The sequence below is a fragment of the Urocitellus parryii genome, chromosome 4, assembly GCF_045843805.1.
Source record: "Urocitellus parryii isolate mUroPar1 chromosome 4, mUroPar1.hap1, whole genome shotgun sequence".
In the NCBI taxonomy this organism is placed as follows: domain Eukaryota; kingdom Metazoa; phylum Chordata; class Mammalia; order Rodentia; family Sciuridae; genus Urocitellus; species Urocitellus parryii.
This window is the reverse complement of record NC_135534.1, coordinates 80,094,466-80,117,931: the sequence shown is the minus strand read 5'-3', so window position 1 is coordinate 80,117,931 and position 23,466 is coordinate 80,094,466. Positions and strand designations below refer to the sequence as shown.

At 34.0% G+C, this 23,466-nt stretch overlaps 1 protein-coding gene across 2 annotated transcripts in view; it reads right to left on the bottom strand.

Moving 5' to 3' along the window:
* Positions 1-23,157, bottom strand: part of Naalad2 (N-acetylated alpha-linked acidic dipeptidase 2) — a 43,143-nt gene extending 19,986 nt beyond the window's left edge. Inside the window, exons 1-9 of one of the 2 annotated variants that reach the window (XM_077797681.1) lie at positions 22,882-23,157; positions 21,909-22,020; positions 16,379-16,565; positions 14,247-14,348; positions 13,314-13,439; positions 10,641-10,827; positions 6,081-6,174; positions 4,992-5,090; positions 77-162 (exon numbers count right to left, since the gene is read on the bottom strand). In XM_077797681.1, coding sequence (XP_077653807.1) covers positions 77-162; positions 4,992-5,090; positions 6,081-6,174; positions 10,641-10,827; positions 13,314-13,439; positions 14,247-14,348; positions 16,379-16,565; positions 21,909-22,020; positions 22,882-22,969 — 1,081 coding nt within the window. In that variant the 5' untranslated portion in view covers positions 22,970-23,157. The remainder of the gene's footprint in view (positions 1-76; positions 163-4,991; positions 5,091-6,080; positions 6,175-10,640; positions 10,828-13,313; positions 13,440-14,246; positions 14,349-16,378; positions 16,566-21,908; positions 22,021-22,881) is intronic. The other variant, XM_077797682.1, reaches the window with a different exon arrangement.
* Positions 23,158-23,466: the final 309 nt, after the last annotated feature.

Here is a 23,466-nt window from a genome sequence, read left to right as displayed (position 1 = left end):
ATCAATTGATGACTGAAATTCATATTTTCTTAGACTTAATCTCTGTAAAAACTGCTAAAAGAACTTGATGACTCACCAGGTTCTACAGATCCTCTAATAGTTCCAATTACATTGTAAATCCTTGTAATTTTATTGGTGTTATGAACTTGCATTCTAACTTTCCTAGAATTTTAAAAGGAATGAATTACTTCAAATGTGGTATTATATTTACAGTTTTACAGTTTTCTTCCAACATTTTTTTTTAGTTGTCAATGAACCTTTATTTTACTTAGATATGTGTGGTGCTGAGAATTGAACCCCGTGCTTCACACATGCTAGGCAAGTGCTCTACTACTGATCTACAATCCCAGCCCTTCTTCCAACATTTTATTATGAAAAATCACAAAACTACAGAAAATTATACAAGAATAAAAATACGTATATCAATCACCTAAATTCAACAATCTTTAATACTGAATGCTCTGTAAGGGAGTTTCTTTGTAAGGAAGTTGCAGACATTGTGACAATTTACACCTAAGTATTTAAGCAAGCAATTTGAAGTCAGTTTTTCAAAACTACCTAATATTTATATTCTTCCTTCTCAGAGCTGTATTATGGATACTTATTTACAATTCTAAGTAGTCTATTAAATATCTTTGGCATTTATTCAAAAAACTTTAAATACATCTTACTTTAAGTATTAAAATATTAATGAAGACATCCTATTATTAATTAATAAACAGAAGGAACATAAGCCTATTATTTGAACATTTATCTTTATAATCTATGATGGTGGTCCCATAAGATTATAATACACCTGAAAAATCCTTATTGTCTAGTAACATTATAGTTGCTGTAATGATATAGCCTAACATAGTAGTCATACATTTGTGGAGATGCTGCTGTCCACTAACCTATTGCACTGCCAGCCATATAAAAGTGTAGCATGTGCAATTATGCATAGTAAATAATATTATTTTTATCACTTCTTTATAGTACATACCTTCTATTTATTAAAAGTAAGTTGGTTATAAAATACTATTCCATGTTACACTGGCAGAAGCCTCATAAATCTTGTATTTAATGCAAATCAGCTAGGTTTGTCTAAGTACATTCTCTAATGTTCAAGCAATAATGAAATTGATAATATGCATTTTTCAGAACATATTCTCATATTGAGTGATGAATGACTGTATTAATTATATTAACTCCTACTGTCCAATAACTTTCTTCAAGACTATGAAAGTAATCCCTAGGTACACAGTTGAAGAACTGCCTGAGTGCTGCCTGTGAGAACCATGATAAATTCTGTTAAATGACAACTTGTGAAGCTCCTGCTAAAATGCACAATTACATAATAAAAAATTTTCAGACTCTCATTGTTGATTCTGATTTTAAATAGTCATTCATGAATGTAAACTAACCAAATTAGAAAAAAAGCGAAAGTACAATCAAGCTCTGCCAGATAGGAAAAAAAAAAAAAAAGTTTCATGAATCCAGAATGACATGGGAAAATGTTGAGCCATTTTTTCACAAGAGAACATAATAAGCCTTTATTTATTTTGGGGATGGAGGCACCAGTTGGTTTCAATTTGTGATTATTTTTATTTTATTACATTTATATTTATTATATTGTGTCCCACCAAATTACAGTGTGTTTCAGAATACACAATTAATCCACATGCAGCATTCAACTAAAAGTACCATGGAGAGAAAACTATTCAATGGTTTTTACATTTCAAGGCATTAAGTAAATTATTTTTGCTACTGAGAGATAAAAATTCATAACACAGCTGGGGTGCAGCTCAATGGTACAGCATTGCTTAGTATGAGCAAGCTCCTGGGTTCAATAACCAGCATCAAAAATGATAATGAGGATGATGATTATGATAATATATAAATACAGAAATATTGTTTAGCATGTTTCTAAAAATATGATCCTAAAATATATGACTAGTAAGAAGCTAAAATTTATTGATATTATGTCATTAAACTAAGATAATTAAGAGTTAATGTAACAAATGAGAACTGAAGAAAAATGTTAGTCCAAACATGAAAACAAACATAGACCATCTGCTCAGACTCTCAAAGAATCTCATTTAAGTCTTTAATCTTTACATCTTTTTTTATTTTTAGTAGTTTTGACTTCCAGAGATATTCAAATGAATATCTGTGAGCCAGGCGTGGTGGCACACCCTTGTAATTCCACCAGCCTTAGCAACTATTGAGGCCCTAAGCAACTGAGCAAGACTAAGTCTCAAAATAAAAACTTAAAAGGGCTCAGGATGTAGCTGGGTTCAATTCCCAGTACCAAAAAAAAAAAAAAAAAATCTGCATGTTTATCCTATCATCACTGCAAACTCAATGCATCCCAAACAAACTGATCTCTGGGATATAGGCTCCATAGGATAGGGCTGTTTGCCTCCTCTGTTCACTTCTGAACCCCAAGATCCCAGAATGGCACCTGGAGTTTAGTAAATGTTCAATAATATTTGTGAAATGAATGAATATACTCCTGTAAGGGAAAATTGAGAAAGATGCTATATCACTCATAATGAATTCCTCTCATTTATTATCTTCAACTAGACTTCAACTCTGTACCACAAATAATTCATGTCCAATGAATTGGTATCTAGTGAAGTTTCATCTGAATCCTCCCTTATTATGAAATATGCCAGCTTTCCTACTAAGTATATTAATTATTCTTGATTAAATTTGACATTCCTGATGAACTGATATATTTTGGTATTATCTGTAAATTCTTCTTTGAACCCATTCTTTCTTTTGGAAGGGTACCAGGAATTGAACTCAGGGACACTTAACCAGTGAGCCACATCCCTACTATTCTTTGTATTTTATTTAGAAACAGGGTCTCACTGCGTTACTTAAGGTCCCACTAAGTTGTAGAGGCTAGCTTTGAACTCAAAATCCTCCTGCCTCAGTCTCCAGAACCTCTGGAATTAGAGGTGTGCACTGCCATGTCCACGTGAACCCATTCTTTTTTAAATTTATTTCAGTACTGGGGACTGAACCTGTGGCCCTGGGCATGCTAGGCAAGTTCTCTACCACTGAATTATCTACTTGGCCTTTTGAACCATTTTTAACATAATTCTGTATTTTTTTTATTAACTAAAGTTAAATGAAATCTATAATACGTGTTCATTTACATCCATCTAATAATCAGTTTTTAAGTTATCCTTCATTATTTTAGAGGTCCCTTTGAAACAAATGGTAGATTCATCTTGAAGAACAGATGTAGTCAGTTGAAACTCATTCTTCATATTTTCTATGGCTCTCCCAACTTTGTTGACATGCCATATGTCTAGTTTTACTTTTTTCCTTACTGGTTTTGTGTTTTGTTTATGTTTCCTCTTTGCTTAGATCAGAATAAGCTATTATTCACTGGTAGCAGCAATGATTAGAAATCTCACTTTATGTCTTATCATTTGGTTATCTAAGTGAATCAATGAATTCTGAAAATCTCTGTGGTAGGAGAGATAGGAAAGAATCTAGTTTTTAGGAATTTTTAACATTGTTCATTGTGCATTGTAAACTCAAATCCATCAAAAATTTTGTATCCACAGTAGAAAACAGTGTATTTGATATCTAGACCTGGGATTTCTTATGTTTTTGAGTTTACTCTTGAACTATGACTGAAATTATAGAACTGAACTTATGTTTTGTGTCTATCTACTCTGGTTTATAAATCAGATAGATTTTTACTTTTTGTTATATTATGTGTTTTTTTTTTTCCCTTCAGAAGACATAAATAAATAGTCTCTTAAATTAAAGGAACTCTATAGTGATTGATTATAGAGATTAAAAACACAGAAACTGAATGCTTCTGAAGTTCCTATCAAGGAAGGAAGTTGAATTTAACCTAGTACTTTAACCTTTCTGAAATAAAAACAATTTCAAAAACTAAAAAACATTCTATCACACTGGTCATGGTGGTGCACTCCTATAATCCCAGTGACTCTGGAGGCTGACACAGGAGGACTGGGAATTCAAAGCCAGCCTCAGCTACTTAGCAAGGCCCTAAGCAACTTAGTGAGGCCCTGTCTCAAAAATTAAAAAAATAAAAAGAGTTGGGGATGAGACTTGGTGGGGTAGTTAAGTGCCCCTGGGTAGAATCCCTGGTACTAAACCAAACCAAACAAAACAAAAAACAAAAACAAAACAAAAAACAAACAAAAAAAGCAAGCTATGGCATTTCTGATTTACCAGTGACATTTCCCTCTCCTGCAACATTTTAAGTGAATCAAACTTCTTAGTTCTAATCATGCAGGGTCATTCCACAAACTCTCTCCAAGTTCACACGGTAGCTAGCATTTTCTGCCTGCCTTGAGCCATTTGGAAATTTTTATTCTTTCTGTAGATCTAACTCAACAGATACATTCCACAACACTCCTCCTCTAGAATGATGCTTTCATGTGTTCAAAACAATGAGTCTATTGCGCTTTATAGTAGCTACATGATCTATTCATTTAAACTCACTTAATACACAGTAAATAACCAATAATTGTTGGCTTCTTTCTCTGTTCTCCAATATTCCCTTCCTTAACATAACCTAATGTTTCACATACATATATAACATTCTGAAAGTTATTGGAAATTTTTTTTTAAACTTTAGGTGAAAGGAAAGTTTAAAAATTATTACTTGAATTGTTAAGTCTATAATTCAAATACAGTAATTGATGAAATTCTGAAACTAATGCTGAAATATTACTATAAAAATTCATTGATTCATGGTGCTAGGGATGTGGCTCAGTCATAGAGTGCTTGCCTTGCATGTGTGAATCCCCTTCAATCCCCAGCTGGGGGGGGTAAGGGGGGGGAAGGAATTCAATGGTTCATTCTGTAAGTTCTTCTTAAGTGATACAAAATGATAAATTTTTCACTAGTGACAATAAGAAAAAGATATAAGCAAAATATGCCTGGTGGAACAGTTATCTTCACATTTCCATTGAAATATAAAACTTTTCCAAGTTATTAAAGTAATATAAAAATACCTGAAAGACTCATTCCCTGTAAAGCCAGGTCCTACATTGTAACTCACATTAAGAGCTCCCTTCCAGTTCTTATCTGGTGGAGCAGTTCCTCCCAAGTGGCTGTCAAGAGAGAATGAGATGACAGAAAAAGGCTGAGTATCACCATTTCCATGAAAAAAAAAATCAAGAAGTTCATGCTGAGGTAATATTTCACTCTACAACTAAGAATTATTTATTGACCAACTTGTCCATACCCCTTTTATTCTATATTCTGAGGAGCTTTTATTCTAATGAGAGAGCTATAACTGGAGAAAATAAGTAAAATATATAATATTTTGGTGCTAAGAGCTGAGGAGGAAAAACATATAATAGTGAAGGCAGTTGGGAAGCAAAATTCTCCTCACCCTTGATCTTACTTCCGTGGGGAAACAGTGAGTGCAAGATATCCAACATTAGGAAATTCATAACTGGGTTAGGAAGAAATGAATTTTAAAGAAGCTGTCAACTATGTAGTGTGTACCCATAAAGAAATCAAGAAGTTGTTCTGGCAGAAACATTTAAACAATGGGTTGGGAGATATGTAAAGAAACTTCAGTTACAGAATACAGTATGAGCAAACATTAATTGGTGTTTACTATATTCTAGACTCTATGCTAACTAGTATAAATTAATGACAACCCCATCAGGGAGAAAATTTACTGTCCTTGTTTTATAAATAAGCAAACTGAGTCAGAGAAGAATCAATTGGTCCAAGATCATACATCTAGTAAGTGGCAAGCATGATCGTATTTCTAAACTACAGGTTGGGTATAAATAAGTATTTATTGATATCTAAGCAAATTCAAATACCTGAAAATAAATCTCAAACCAGTATCCATTTTTATCTGTAAACATACCTTTGCATTTGAGAATTTCATTTAGAGCAACCAGAGCAATGTTTTATTATTTCCTAGTCACTAAACTGACTGCTCCTGTTATGGAATATAATTCCTACTTCAGGAATTATTTTGATACAAGACTTTACTTTTAACACAATTGGGTTTTTATTGGTTTTAGATGAGAAAATGACAAAATGTCTTCCTCTCATATCCAACTAAAAAAACTATATACCGTAGTAATATTTCTGCATCATTATGTCCAATAGGATGTACAGGTATTTTCGGGATTCCAACTCCTTCTTCAATATTTAGTCTGAAAGTATAATCTGCAAAATCAAGTGCATAAATGAAAACAATTGAAGAATCTGGGCAAAAACTATGTAGGAAATATTTGTATTATTATTATAGCTTTGCTTGCTATACACATTGTTTTCTCAGTACTGGGGATTGAACCCAGAGCTTCACCCATGATAGGTCGGCCCTCTACCACTGAGTTATATCCCCAATATTTTTCTCATTTTATTTTCAGACAGGGTCTACCTATGTTTCCCAGATTAGCATCAAACTTTTAATCCTCCTGAGTAATTGGGATTATAGGCATGCACCAACATGTCCAGCCAATTTTGCTAGACATTTGCAATTATATAAAAATTAAAAGTCCCGCCCCCAAAATCAAGCTATTGTTTTATTATGGCCTATTAGATTCAACAGTAAGAATTAAGTTGTTTACATTTTAAGGTAAAACTAATTGTAGGGTTTATAGATTCTCGATTTTGTTTTGACATTTCACCTAATCCTCTTTAACTTACAAGAATTTTCTTTAATTTCCTGAAGGATATTTTGAATCCTTCTTAGAGAAGTTTCAGTTAACTAGATGCCTAGAAAATGTATCTCAGATTCTAAAACTACAATTATTGGGAAAAATTGAATTCATAAGGTCTTGGGAAATAAGAACAAATATTTTATTCAAACAGTAATGCATTATTCTCTTCAAAGAAAGACAGAAAACTATTGAAAGCCTTAAAACCATGTAAGAACTTTTGGCTTTCAGCCAAGATTGAAGAAATGTTTCAAACAATGTAAAAATGACAAAATAGATGAAATGATTGTTTTGCCAAACAACTATTTCTTATTAGATATAGTAATTGAGTATTGAAACAAGAAGTTTAACAATATATCTAGAAATTCAGTAAATATATAACTTAAATAGAAGTATCTATCTATTAACTTGGCCAAATTGAAATTTATAGAATACTGTATTCCATTTTTTTCAAATACATATGAAATATGTGTTGGATACACTATATTTTGGACCATTAAACACATCTCAGTATCCATAAAAATCATAAAAGTTATATTCTCTGACCACAGTGAAATTAGAAACCAACATTAGAGAGATACTTGGGAAAACCCTGAATATTTGAAAACTAAATAACACAATAATAAATAATCTATGGGTTAAAGTAGAAATGCAAACTAACATGATAAACTATTTTGAACTGAATAAATAAAAACGGTATATCAAAAGTTGTATAAGACAGAGCAGTGCTTAGTAGAATAATAGCACTAAAACACCTATCTTAGGAAAAGGACAGGTTTCAAACAAATGAAATCAGATTCCAACTTAAAAGTTTAGAAAAAAGAAGAAAAAATTAAAGTTAAAACAATAGGAGAAAGGAAAAAAATTGGAATAAATCTAAAAATATATGAATCAAACACAAAATAATAGATTTAAAAATGACACTGGAAGCTGGTTCTTTGATAAGATCAATAAAACTAATCAATCTCTAATAAGACATATATTGAACAAAAGGGGAAACATAAATTGTTAAATAAAAAATAAAGGAGAAAATATCATTATGGTCCCAGTAGACAAAGTTTAAAAAAATAATATGAGTATTATGAAAAAATTCTATACTCTTAATTGTCTGACAAATTCAATAAACAAAATCCCTGAAATGAATTACCAAATTTCATTCAGGACTAGATAGATAACCTGATCAGTCTTATGCCTACTAAAGAAATTCAACTGGTAGTTAAAACAGAAACAATTTCTACAAATAAACTTCAGGTCCAGAGGAATTATAGGCGAATTCTATCCCAATCTCTATAGACAAAATTTAACCAATTCTATATAAATTCACACAGAAAAATAAGGAAATTGTAAGTGTCCCATTCCAGAAAGGCACAATACTATTACAAAAACATTCACAGACCACTTTACAATATGACCATAAAGAAAATATTCTTAAGAAAAGTTTAGCACACATGAAATAAAATAGAAAAATCAAAATAAATTGTGACCAACTAGTTTATTCCAGGATGGTATTGGATTAGCATAAAAATATCTGCATGGATTCAATGAAAGCATTAATAACATAGGATTGCTCAATATACAAAGAAAAAGCATTTTAAAAAACCCAATATAGTTTACTGACAAAAACCTTAAGCACATAGAAATGACCTCCCTCAGTCCAACAAAAACAATTCATTAAAACCTAGAGCTAATGTCATATTAAACAAAGAGTTGACTAAGTTGGTACATACTTGTAATCCCAGCTACTTGGGAAGCTGAGGCAGGAGAACAGAAATTTTGAGGCCAGCCTAGGCAATTTAGCAAAACCCTGTCTCAAACTAAAATTTTATAAAAGCACTCAGCATGGAGTTCAGTGGTAGAGTGCCTGCCTGGTATGTGAGAGCATCTAAATTCAATCCCCAAAATACTCTGCTACCAGAGAAAGACTGAATGTTTTCCTATAGAACAAAAACAAAGCAAGGATGTCTGCTCTAACAACTGTGTTCCACATTGTAAAGAAAGTGCTTACTGGCCAGTATAATAAGGCAAGAAAAAGAAATGACACATATAAAAATTAGAAACAAAGAAAACCGTATTTATTTGCAAATGATATAATCATCTATGTAAATATTCTAATGATATAATCATCTATGTAAATGTGCTAATGATATTATCATCTATGTAAATATGCTAATGGATTGTAAAAACCTTAAAAATAATTAGTGAATTTAACAAGTTTGCAAGGTAAAGGGTTATTTTTTTCTAGAAATACAATAGCATTACTGTATATTGGTAATGAGCAATAGGACTTGAGATTTAATGTAATTTACAATAATACAAAATTATGAAATGCTTATGAATAAATCTGACAAAAGATGTGCATGATCCATACAGTAAAACTATAAAACATTGCTAAGAGAAATTAACTAGTAAAGAGTTGTACTTTTTTCATATATCAAAAGATTCAAACATTTTAAGATGTCAAATCTCCTCAAATTGATCTACAGATTTCTTTTAAACTCACAGAAAAAAAAAAATGTCTATGGGATTCCTAATTTCTGGGAAATTAGAAACCCAGCTCTAAAATTCACATGGAAAGGACCAAGATGTGACAATAACTTTAAAAATCATGAGTTGTAACTTAGAGGACTTACTTAAAATCCAGAATTAATAGCCACTGCCACATAACTACTGGCAAGGATATAAGAACTGCATTATTAGGTGGAATACAAAGTAGAGCAGTCTTTTTGGAAAACCAATTTGAAAATTTCTTTATAAGTTAAATATCAATCTGCCGTCTTATTCATCCATTCTTCTTCTAAGTATTTACCAAAGAGAAATAAATGTATACACACTGACACTTACTTGTAAACTTGTTCGTAGCACTTTTATATGTAAAAGTTTCTAAAATGAAACAATCCAAATGTCCCTCAAAAAGTAAATGGATAAACCAACTCTGGTATAGCCAGTCAATGCAGAAACAAACTGACAGAAATGCCAACATGGATGGATCTCAAAATAATTATGCTGAGAAAAAGCAGAACAATGGTATTGAGAAGGCAAGAAGAGTAAACAGAGAAAGGAAGAGTTTTAGGGGTAATGAATTTGTAAAGATGGCTTTACAGGGCTGAGGATGTGGCTCAAGTGGTAGCGCGCTCACCTGGCATGCGCGCTGCCTGGGTTCAATCCTCAGCACTACATACAAAGATGTTGTGTCCTCCAATAGCTAAAAAACAAATATTAAAAAATTCTCTCTCTCTCTCTCTCTCTCTCTCTCTCTCTCTCTCTCTCTCTCTCTCTCTCCTCTCTCTTTTAAAAAAAAAGATGGCTTTGCACATGTCAAAACTTCAAAATTGACATTTAAAATAACACTAATAAAAAAACCTCATTGGTATTTTTAAAATACAAGTGAGTGATCTAAAGAAGCATACAATCCTAGATAACTTAGAAAATGTAAATCCTAGTTTGTTAAGAGCAATATTACTTTGGGTATGAGGAGCAACATTTCTGAAACTCTTGTCTAGTAAGGGTAAAAGGAGAATACCAACTGAATATTCCCTTCCCATGCCTACATGTCATGAGAATTCAAACTAAAAAATAATGCAAAGGCCAAGTGCAATGGCACTCACCTGTAATTCTAGTAACTCAGAAGGCTGAGGCAGTAGGAGTGCAAGTTTGAGGTCAGTATCACCAATTTAGGCCTTAATTAGCTTATTGGGACCTCATGTCAAAATAAAAAGATGTGGGAATGTAGCTCAGCAATTGAGTGCCCAGGGTTCAATTTCTAGCCCCAAATACATTCACACATACATACATACATATATACTACAAAGGCAATTATTTTGAATTCCTAATAATCCAAAATTACATAATGCATACATTTTTTAGTTATTTTAATGTTATTCTACAGATGCTTGCTTTTTTCCCCCATCTAAAACAGCAAGGAATCTTTTTGCAAAAATGCTACACTGACAGGCTCTTAGGCTCATCCATTACCTTTTGCTGGATAGCCTGGTGTGAGAGGGTCACCAGCACCATTCAAATTTAACACATTTCCTCTCTGCACTGCAGTTCCAGGAAGGTTCCAGCCTTTGGGATATGGCTGTACCCCAGGGGCAAAGTAGTCAGCTGGATCTGAGTACAAGATGATTCCTATGGCTCCTGCTAACATGGCATTTTTAACCTGTGTGAGGAAGGTACAGAAATGGCAAATTACTATTTATATAAAAAATCATAATGTAAGGAAATTTAGACATTGCACTTGAATATGCCATTACCTATTTAGTTCTCTTTGCTTTGAAGATAGTTCCCCTCTTTGTAGGCCTCACACATGTGAAATATTCTATGGTTTCCAAACCTGAAAAATTAAAGTCTCCTTTCTTCTTTGGATTTATTCTTTGTATATATATTTACTGTAGGGCAGATCATAGTGTATTAAAATGTCTTTTAAATATCTGTCTTCTCTACTGGACTGAGGATATTATTGAGAAAATACACCGTGTCTTAATTTTAAATACCCACCCTCCAAAATCTCACACATCATAGAGTAAGCACTTTACAAATATTGGTTTAATTAAACTGACATAAAATTTTATGCAAAACAGTCAAAGTGTATGAATAACTTCTCAGCCTGTTTCTCAAAAATATTTTGAACAATGTAAATTGACCAACAAATGAAAATCTACCGTTTTATTCAGATTTTTCGATGCTGTGACTAAAGGATTTGACCAGAACAACCCTAGGGAGGAAAAGTTTATTTGAGAGCTCACAGTTTCAGAGGTCTTAGTACAGAGAAGGCTAGCTCTATTCCTTGGGCTTGAGGTGAGGGAGAACATCATGATGGAGTGTGTGGCAGAGGGAAGCAGCTCACATCATGGTGGTCAACAAGCAGAGAGAGAAACCCCAGCTCCAGATACAAAATATATATGGTATAGCCACACCCTCAATTAACAACTTCCTCTAGCCACACCCCACCTGCCTCTAGTTACCACTCAATTAAATCCAATTAATTTACTGATTGGGTTAAGACCTTCACAATCCAGTCACTTCTCTGAAACTTCTTGCATTGTCTCACAGGTGAGCTTTTGGAGACACTTCATATCCAAACCATAACATCTACCCTGCGAGGTACTAAATCTTTCATCAGCAAAAGTATTATAGCAAAAGATGTAACTATCAGTCTTGATTAACTAAAAGAGATCCCAATATTCAGAAATCATTTTGCTGTATCAGTGAAAATATAATCTGTCACAATTTGGGGGAAGGACTGTTATAATTAGCCTGTCAAAATGCTGTACGAAGCTACACTATTATTTAGCCACTCCATTTCCAAGAATCTATACTATAAAAATGTTCATATAGATGTTTGAAGTGTATATGGACAAGAATGTTCACAATAGAATTATTTGTACTAGTAACCAATTCAAGATAAGCACTCGCTAACAAAGAAATGGTTAAATACACTGCTTTTCATTCCTACAAAATAGTATGTTACCACTTAAATTAGTGAGATATTTATTAAGATATAGAAATTACTAAAACCAGCTATTACCCTAAGTGCTATAAAACATAAAGTCAGTTAGCCCTAGTGTGGCAGAGGGAAGCAGCTCTCATCATGGTGAGATCAAGCAGAGAGAGAAAATCCAGCTCCAGATACAAAATATATATCCTATAGCTACACCCCCAATTAACCACTTCCTTAAATTAGTGAGATATTTATTAATTTATTTGCAGCACATGCAAAGCAAGAATTCTACCACTGAGCTAGTAAGAAGATTGTTGTGAAACAATCTGAGTTTCACTTTGAGATTGTTGCTATAATTAACATTCCCATTTTATATATGAGGAAATGTTGGCACAGAGAGGTTAAGGATCTTGCTCAGGGCTGGGGATGTGGCTCAAGCGGTAGCGCGCTGGCCTGGCATGCGTGCGGCCCAGGTTCGATTCTCAGCACCACATACAAACAAAGATATTGTGTCTGCTGAAAACTCTCTCCCTCTCTCTTTAAAAAAAAAAAAAAAAAAAAAAGGATCTTGCTCACAATAAAAGTGCAGGGGCCCAGAGGAGAGCAGACCCAGGTGGTAAGGAAGGACCTATGGACTATACTCTTAAAGACTATGTTACATGACTTTCTGTGTAATGATATGAAAGAATATCCAAGTCATGGCTGAGTGAAATTATAAAGTTATCCAAGATACAGTGGATAATGACCTGTGTTTAATGAATGCTAATTAGATCTATATATATTCTTACATATTATAATAGATATTACTGATGTTATATAATATACTATATATTAAATATAATTACATCCATATATATGTGTGTATAGTAAATATATAGAGGTATGTTTATATATCACAGAATTAGGTTTGGAAAAAGCTATTAAGATTGATTATGTCTAGCCAATGAAGTTGAATAATGCAAGGCAGATTTTTATTTTTTAGTTTGTATGCATTTCTTCAATTAATTTTTTAAAAGATATTATTCCTCTAATAAAACTCTTTTCCTTTATGGACATATGAGGTGAATAAAAAATAAAATTTTCTGGGTACCCATGGCAAGTAGAAAAGAAATTTCAAAGCAATTTTGGAAACCGTGAGGCAAGCTGATCATTTACATCCACAGTATCTGTCCCCGTTCCTTCCCTCTAGAAAAGCTCCACCATACTTTATTTCCTCTGAAGATCTTCCCATATCTTGCAATAACAATCTTTCCAGTGCAGTTAATATTCATCTCTCTTTCTAGTTTGAAAAAGTCTTCAGTACGAGCATAGTTCACATATACGAGATCTCCCTACAGAAAAAAGAAGAAAAAAATACCACTGCTAAAATTAAAGAAAAAAATTTTAAAATAAATGTGTTTCACAAAACTGCATCAGCAGAAGGTTTTTTTTTTTCTTTTTTTGTTTCTTCATTTTTTTCTATACTGGAGATTGAACCCAGGGTCCTGCAGCATATGCAAAGCAAGAATTCTACCACTGAGCTACATCCTCAGTCCTTTTCTTTCTTTATTTGGGATTAATAAACATGCTATTCTATAGAATATTTTAGAGAAACTATCAAAATACTGAAAAGACTGGAGAAAAGGCAATCAGTAAGTCATATTTTAAGTAGTGTGGTTTCTTTTGAAGAGATTATCAGTGTGTACAGAGTCATAAGAACTAGAGTAAATGTCATTTAAAACATTCACAACTATGTTTAATTTCCAAAATAACATTAATTTAACTGCTCATATGGTATGTAAATTCAGATTAAAAACAATGGAAATCAATTTATAAAAACATCTATTGCCCTTGCTGAATTAAAATCATCTTCAGAAGTTTCTTTGTTATTACAGAGTGGCCTCTGCCTTACTGGGGTCTGTTTTTAATGTATTTGTTTTCTTTTTTGTTTTAGGTAGTCTTTTTTTAATTATTATTTTTATTTTGGGGGGCATGCATAGTACTGAACATAAAACAATAGGTGAGTATGTCTAATCTCCAGGTAAATTCCTTGGTTTTATTCCTCTACATAGTTTTTATACAATAAAGAAAGTTTTAAAAGCTTGAATTAAAAATAATAGAGATAAATAAAACTTGAATTAAAAAATGTTTTACTTTACCTCTGGCATGCCTTGGGCTGAGAAAGCATTATAGGGAGGTACAATATTTGTCACATTCTCATATCCATCTGGAGGTGGTTCAAGATATGATGTTTTGAATACCTAGCAAGAAGTAAAGCATGTCAAGCTAGAAGAATAATTCCAGGTTATTATTAAGGTATAATTAATTTTTCCAAGTATAGACTTAATAAGCATCCTAGATTCCATAATTAAGTAGGTAAATTCTACTGACAATAAGAAATAGCTCTATTATTATTATTATTATTATTATTATTATTATTATTTTCAAAATAATAGAAACTTTTATAAATGCATGTAGTCTCAGACAATTAAAAGCTACCATACAGTGTAAAATGACATCAAAGTTGGACAGGGTGTCATGTGCCTGTAATCCTAGCATTCAGAATGATGCTACAGGAGGACCACCTGAGTCCAGGAATTTGAGACCAAACTGAACAACATAGCAAGACTTCATCTCAACAAAACCGAAAAGAGCAGGACTTCAAAGGCAGGACTCTTGGTTGGGGATGTGGTTCAGTGGTAGAGTGTTCATCTATCACATGTGAGCCCCTGGTTTCCATCCCAAGCATGGAAAAAAAAAATTGCTAACAAAGGTAGCACACTTGTGATTTTCATTTCATGACTTTTCCTTTCAGCCTCCTTTGTGGTCCCTTTTTCTTTCATTTTTATTTGAATGTTACACATATTTTATCCCTAGCCCACCACTTGCCTTATTTTATATTCTCTCTCTGTGAGAGTTCATTGACTAACAAAATTTTGCCAACAGCTGTTGTGCTTATGTTGTCCAGACTCATATATTAAGAGCCCAAATAGTCACTTAGCTTTAATGTCTAAACTCAACAAGTTAAAATATGAATTTATGTTCTCCCACCTGTAGCCGGTTCCTGGCTCTGCATCCTCTACTTCCATTAATAGCCTCACTAAGTTAGTCACCCACATCCTACAGTCTAGCAGTTATCCTGAACACTCTTCACTTCTTTCCTCTAAGACACTAAACAAGTCCTATATACTTCCTGTTTCTCAAAATCATCATTCTTCCACACCTGCTAACATGCTAATTCAGGATTTCATCATCTTTCATCTGAACTACTGTCTTTAAATTTTAACTCTAACTCCCTGCCTAGTCTAGGTGTAATCTGTAGACTCCCCCATCTATGTAAAACAGATAGAATTTTGTGGTCACATCCTTCCCATGCTTAGAACTTGCTTTTGTTCATGAGGATCCCTCAAGACTATCTTCTCTGTGAAGCTTGCCCCGTTTATATCATTAAATGAAAGCTGCAAATACAGATGCTTAATAACTTAAATATTTCACTGGTCTACCTCTTACATTAGTCAGTTTGTATTTTACAGTCTTGGAATACATAAAAATCTTAAATTCTACCAATAATACTAAGATAGTATGTTTTCAAGTCTTTGCAATATTTTCTTTCAGCTAGAATTTTCTTACCTTACTTTTTCATATTGTTCATCTCTTGTGCTCTTTCATGACTTATATGTCAACTTATATAGGAAGACTTCTCTAACTCCCAGTGTGGGGGCCAGGTCTTGGGTGTGGGGGTGGGGTGAATGACCCATTTCTGTATAGATAAAGACCCTTTATCATACCATTCATGTCACTTACTATACTGATTTGAAACCCTGTATCCTATTGTCTGCCTCACCTTATTTAAGCAAAGGACCCATGTCCTAATCTTCATTCTTGCCTGAAGATCTAGCTTAGCATCATGCCTAACACATACCAGACACTGACTAGTTTACAACTTATTAACTTTTCTATATAATGTGAGTTCTACACACTATTAACAAATTTATATTTTTACTGGACCTTATATTCTAATCCATACAGAGTGTGGCATAATTACATGAAAAGAACCAACAATTCGGGGCTGGGGATGTGGCTCAAGCAGTAGCGCGCTCGCCTGGCATGGGTGCGGCCCGGGTTCGATCCCCAGCTCCACATACCAACAAAGATGTTGTGTCCGCCAAGAACTAAAAAATAAATGTTAAAAACTCTCTCTCTCTCTCTCTCTCTCTCTCTCTCTCTCTCTCTCTCTCTCTCTCTCTTTCTCTCTGTCTTAAAAAAAAAAGAACCAACAATTCTCTATCACCTCAGTTCCATGTCCATCCACAATCAATATGCAGTTAGCATTTGTCTCATTAGGGTAAGAGAGGAGAACATCATAATGAGCCAAGTCGGCTGAATCTAGTCCAAATTTCTTCCATTGGGCTTGAATTTTTTTGGCAAGTAGTAAATTTTCTTCTGTTCCTGCCAGATGAGGAAGTTTTGTGAAAGAACTAAAATGAGAAAAAAGAAACCAATGAACAAACAAAAAGCAAGTGTGAGTTAAAGAGTACATTCAGCTTGTGTGCCTAAGAAATCTTCTACATGCATTACACATCTTTTACATATTAAGTTATGAATTATATGTCAAAAATACTAAATGGTACAGCTAGAAATAATAATTTATAGATATGCCAATTTTTAAATTACTTATGTACAACTACAATTTTCATAATATTCTCCTTCAGAAAAGAATGCATTCCTAGGTAAAGACAATCAGAACAGATATGAGAAGACACCCTAAAAGAAAGTCATACTGCTATACTAATGGTGCTCCTCCTTGCTGGTGGCTACTTGTTCAGTAGATAGAGGACATTTGGGAAGAAATAATCTCAGTGTTTTCCAGGGACCAGTCAGGCACTTGTACGCTTGACTTAACTATTTCTACTATTGATTATGTCAATATAGTTGCTTGTTTATCTCACGAAGGTTAAGGTCTGTATATTTTGATATTTAAAATTCCCAGGGCTTAGCACTTGTCAGGTTATCATGGAAATAATGACTGATCGAACTGAGTTTAGGCAATGCCACCTTGGTTCTGGGTGTAAATGAGTTATAGCAATTAAATGAACTCACAAATATACTTCTTACTGAGACACATTTTGCTTTAGGTGAATAATGTTTTAAAGTTTCTCAACCATCCCACTTCCCACCCGTGTCAGATGAACGATAATATAAACTTTTATAAATTATTTTTTAAGTTAAGCATAGGACAGCCAAAAAATAAATATGGCAATAAAGGTCAATTAATATTTATTGAAAACTTTCGACATGCTAAGGACCCCACTGGCACTTTCACGTGTGTTATCTCATTCAATCCTTACAACCTTCTACCTTTGTCCCCATTTTACACAAAAGAAACTGAAAAAATGGTTGAATAGCTTCTTTATAATTGCGTAGCTAATAAGTGCTGGAGAAAGAAGCTGAAATTATACTTGTCTGAGTTTGAGAAGTGGTGATATTTCACTATATATCACCTAATCTTATTACCCAACTGCTTACATCCTTGTATAGCTCCCTACATTCTGCATTATCAAATTCACACTGCAATGTGGCATAGGAAGCCCATTGGTGTCTGTCCCATATTTTCAACTTCATTTCCTCCCACTCTCTTTATTAACTGCTCTGGTCTATGTCATTGAGCATACTTCTTTTCTCCCTGAAATGATTATGCTTTCTCTCTCATACCCTTTAGTCTTCACACAAGGTCTTCTCTCAGACATGAATATTGTCTCATCTACTGAATCTCTCTCCATCACCTTTTCCACCTGCAAACTGTTAATGGTTCATGAGGATCCCTCAAGACTATCTTCTCTGTGAAGCCCTCTCTATATCATTAAATGAAAGCTGCAAATACAGATGCTTAATAACTTAAATATTTGTTTTAAAAAGTATAAATGTGTTTAGAAAGAAGTAATTTTTATACATAGGGAAACAATGAGTCTGAGATATTTAATTTTTACTTTACATAATATATTTTCATTTTCTTTTCTGTAATGAGCAGATAGTATCTTACAATTAGGGAAAAATAAATGTATTTTCTTAAATTAAGATGTTGGATTAACCATAAGCTTTTGCCTTTCATCTTTTAGAGAACCCACTGAAATGAAATACAGAAATGAAAAAAAAAATAAGAAAGAGCAGCTGGAAATAACATCATTTACTTTTGAATTTCTCCCTGTGATGTAAGGTGGCCATCATATATTAACTTGGCAATGTTTAAGACAAAAAGCTTCTTTTCAAAACAATCATTGCCCGAAAGAAAGAATTAGAATGACTGGCTTATGAACTAATCAGGAGATCCCTGGGCTGAAAGGAAGGTAATCATTACTGAACACATGCCCTCATGGAAGAAGGGCAGAAGACAAACACAGTTGACATTCTGCCAACAAGAAAGTGATAGGGGAAAATCAAATTGTTCCCACAACTAATTCTTTTAACACAGTCTTGAATCTGTCCTTTCCCTGCTAAACTATTTTTTCTGCATGTATATACATTCCTTAAACTTATGATCAACAATTCCTCAATATCCTCCGCTCCTTCATGAAAAGTTTGCATTAACTACTGGCCTTAACAGGTATCTTCTGAGGACTTTGCTTATCTGCAAACTATTTAATTTCCATGCCCCTATCTTGGAGCAAGAAGGATAACTAAGAGCCCTTCTTATTTTTCATTTTTTTTCTCATTCTTTTTCTTCCTTTCAAATAGCTCTTTTGGTGCTTATAACCAAATGGGTGTTTTCATTTGCAAAACTGTGGGCTATTCCTTTTCCTTCATTAAAGTCATGGACTCCTGGACTGGGGATGTAGGTCAGTGGTGGAGTGCTTGCCTAGCAACACAAGGTGCTGGGTTACATCCTCAGTACTGCAAAAAAGTGAAAAATATTTTTTAAAAAATTGTGGACTCCTAATGCACTGTATTTCCCTCTTTTCCTATTCCTATCATCCTTCTTAGTATGCATTTCTGTATTCAGTCATACACAAAGGAAAAAAAAGCCAGTCTCAAGGATGTTCTTAATCATCATGAAAACCATTAATACATCATTTATCACCATATGTATGGTAATATATCCAAGGTAATATACAGCAATATAATATGGTATATTAACATAATATATTAAAAATACTTTATAGATTACAGCAAAGTAATAGTAATAAAAATTTCAAGGTAAGAGCCAGCACCAAGGTTTACTCCTGATAACTCATGTAATTTTCTAGGTGCTTTCTTTTGGACACTTCATGATATGCGGCAGAGGTCAATAATGTTAACATCTTACCTGATTTTTTTAAGTTATACAAATTTAAACATGTTGTCTCATTTCTTAAGATAGTCTGCATTTTATAGCATTTTACCAAATGAGCAATATAGACTACAAGTGATAGTCATCCCATTGCCCACTCATTCTTTTTCTGTGTCTCCAAAAAAGCATGTCAGAAAAAACATTTTGAATTAGCTTCCTGATATCTGATGTACCTTGGTCATAAATTAGCTCAAATTTCCCAAGAACAGTTTAGCTGTTTTTATTCCTCATTATTGATAATTCTAATTCATCCATGGGAATTAATATGGAATTGTGTGATCTCATTAAACCATAGCATGGACAAGGAGGAAATGTATCATGGAGTATGCACTTCACTCTGCATATTGATCTCTAGGGTTCAATTGAACTCTCAGAAGAAGAGAAATGAAGAATATAGGGAAAAATGTCTTAAGAAATAATGAACAAAATCTTCCTAAGAAGGAAAGAAAAGTCTTTTCAAGAAATTTTGCAGGAATAATTGACTATTTGTATTTAAGATTATCATCAATCCTTAGATCGAACCATATCAAAAATTAAGTCGATTTGGAACATTGACCTTAAATGTGCAAACTACCATTCTAAAACTTCTAGAAGAAAATATTTAAGACAATAGTCTCATAGACAAACTTAGATAAGACAGAAGAAGTAGGAAGCATCAAACAAAAATTGATTAAATGAACTTAATATTGAGATTAGAAATTTCTGATCTTCAAAAACTCCACTATGAAAACAAAGGCCAGCTGCAGTAGAAAATATTTGTAATACATATGATTAACAAGGGACTTAACCCCAGAATATGTATTGGAAAATATATGGACAGAAACTTTATAAAAGAAGATATAATAATGTGTAATAAAAACATGAGAAGATGTTTAATATCATGAGTCATGAAGAAATGCAAATTAAAATTACGATAATATAGCACTATTCAACAATTAAATTGGTTAAAATCTGGACAACTGAAAATACTAAGCATTTCCCTGGATGTGGAGCTACTAGAATACTTACACTGATGGGTAGAAATATAAACTGTATGACCACTTTTGAAATCTCCTTAGCCTTTTCTTAAAAACTCTAAAGGGCTGGAGGTAAAGCTCAGTGTAATAGCACTTGCCTAGCATGTGCAAGACCTTAGGTTTGATCCCCAGCAAAACACACACACACACACACACACACACACACACGAGAGAGAGAGAGAGAGAGAGAGAGAGAGAGAGAGAGAGAGAGAGAAACACAGCAAATGCTTATCCTCCAACCCAATCATTCTAATAGAAATGAAAATATATATCACATGAAGACTTGTAACACTTATCTATATAAGCTTCTTTTACAATAATAAAAAGTAGAAGCAATCCAAATGTCCCTCAAGTACGCATTATAGAATATCTGTACAACGGAATTCTACTCAGTGATTTAAAAAACAAGAAGGAATTAGTGACACATGCAACAACGTGGGTCAATCATTTTTATTTTATTTATTTATTTTTTGGGCAGTGTTGGGGATTGAACCCAGGGCCTTGTGCATGCCAGGTAAGCAATCTACCAACTGAGCTACATCCCTAACCACCTGAGTCACTCATAAAATCATTATTCTGAGTGAAAGAAGCCAGACAACACACAGAACATGCTATGAACACCACATTTATATAAAAATTTTAGGATATGCAAATAAATCTATAGTGATGTAAAACTGAACAGTGATTATGTAGGGTCAGGGGTGAAGGGAAGAACAAACTATAGAGGGTATGCTAGAAATATTTTGTATCGTGATTGAGGCGATGGTTTGTTGCATACCACAGACATCTGTAAAAACTCTGAAGTTGTAGATATTATAGAGATCAAGATTACTTTATGTAAATTATCCTTCAATAAAGCTGATTTTTAAAATATCACTTCTTTGAAACAGCCTGAACACAGGAATAAATGTTATGCTAATTGCTTTCAACAAGTTCACAAATATCACTCTTAGAAAATGGAAGATTGGCACTGATCATATTTTGTTTTCATGTTGTCCTATTTTTGAACCACAAATTTATATTAGCAAGAGAGGATCAAGGTTTAACCTGTGGCAGACAGAATCTGAAAAACTGATCTCCTTTTCACTAAATCACTGAGCAAAGAACAAACTAAGTGAATACAGTGTATAAAAAATTAATAAAATTGCTGATTCAATTCAGGCTACTGATTACATCCACAGTGAGGAACAAAGAATAGCATTCACTTGCAGCCCAGAGCTGCATGAAGTTGAAACATCCCCCAGTAAGCCAACAGATACTTTTCTGGAGGATGAAATTAGGAAGAAAGACCTACTTCTTAACAAGTTATGGATTTCACACCAAGAGTGGTTTAAAGAGACATTTTAACTAACTGTAAATTAATGAGTAATATATAATTTCACACAAAGATTGTTCAACTGAATATAACCAGTTTTAATACACCTATGACTAAATAATACTTTAAATACTATGTTTAGGATAAAAATGCAAAACAAACCTACCGAAGAAATGATCTAATGTTTTCAGCTTTCATTTCTGACAACAGTTTCCCTTGTATACTTTGACCATGGTGTGGTGCACGGATTGTTTCTTTGAGAGGCTTAAAAAACCAGCCTGTGGGGAGGGGGGGAATACATATACACAATTACTTTTGACTTTATTAGAAGTAGAAACCAGCTGTGGTGCAGTGGTGCATGCCTGTAATTCCAGAAACTAGGGAAACTTAGGCAAGAGGATCTCAAGTGTGAGGACAGCCTGGAACACGTGACAAGACCCTGACTCAAAAAAAAAAAAAAAAAAAAAGAAAAAGAAAATTAAAAAGAAGAAAAAAAGCAAAAACCAAAAAAGGCAAAAAGAAAAAGAAAAACTGATGCCTAACAAATAGCTCATAGTGAACTTTTAAAAAAAGACCCATATAAAATGCAGAAAATCTCCACATTCCTTTGTGTGCTGCAATTTTGAGTGGGTTAAAACGGATATTACTTGAGAGATGTGCTTTCCTTTCTTACATGTTTGCATCTCTGAGTTAAGGCCTTTCTCTTATTCTCACCAAGGGATCTAATTTGTACCAGTTCTTGACACACAGGGAGTTTTCCAAAATTTATGTATTTAAACGATAAGAAAAAAGTTCTTTGCAGTGCTTAGTCAATATTAGCTAATAATTTTGACTCATTACTATTACTTGGAAATGCAAATAAATTTTTCATCCCTGTAAACAGTGACAGCCCTAAATTCTCTTTTCAAAGCCCACAATAAAAGCCTGAACTCAGTGAGTTTATTTATTTTATTTTATTTTTTTCTTATTACGGCCACAAATACATACTGTTCGGTTTCTAGTTTGGGTGCAGTTTATGGAGTTAGCCGTGTCGTGAGCCGAACTAGACACTGGCCTGGGACAACCCACTGGCTCCAGCTACAGGCTTCCTCCCTTTACCTCCGCAGAGAGACAGCCCAGAGACTTGATTGTACACTCACCCACCAGAAAGCCCACCAGAAAAGATGCCAGCAGGGCAATCAAAGACATCCAAAGGTACAGACGGCCCCGGCCCCTGGACTTCGCCATGGCTTCTGTTCTGAGATCTGGGCGCCAGCAGCCCTCGCAAAAGCTCTGGGCTGCAGAAGAGCAGAGAGCGAGAGCCTTGAAAGCGGTGACCTCCCAGGCAGCTTTCACCGCCGCTGACAGCAGCTGACCTTCCAAAAGGCGGCTCAGCCCTGCCGGTGGGTCCAGAGACTAACGAACAGGAGCCAGCCCCCAGCTCCTTCTGGCCCCTGAAGTCCCCAGGAACCCTGGCGGGGAGAGAGGAAGCCCTGCAGAGGGAGGAGGCACTCTTCCTGTTGGCCTGCAACTTGCATTCCATGGATCCTGCAGTATCTGGGCAAAGTCGGCTGTGGCAGCTGTGGGAAATGTTCCTGCTGCCTAAAAGACTAGTAGCAGAATACAACAATTACTAATAGGGCATAATGTAAAATTGTGGATGTGTAACCGACGTGATTCTGCAATCTGCATTTGGGGTAAAATTGGGAGTTCATAATCCACTTCAATCTAATGTATGAAATATG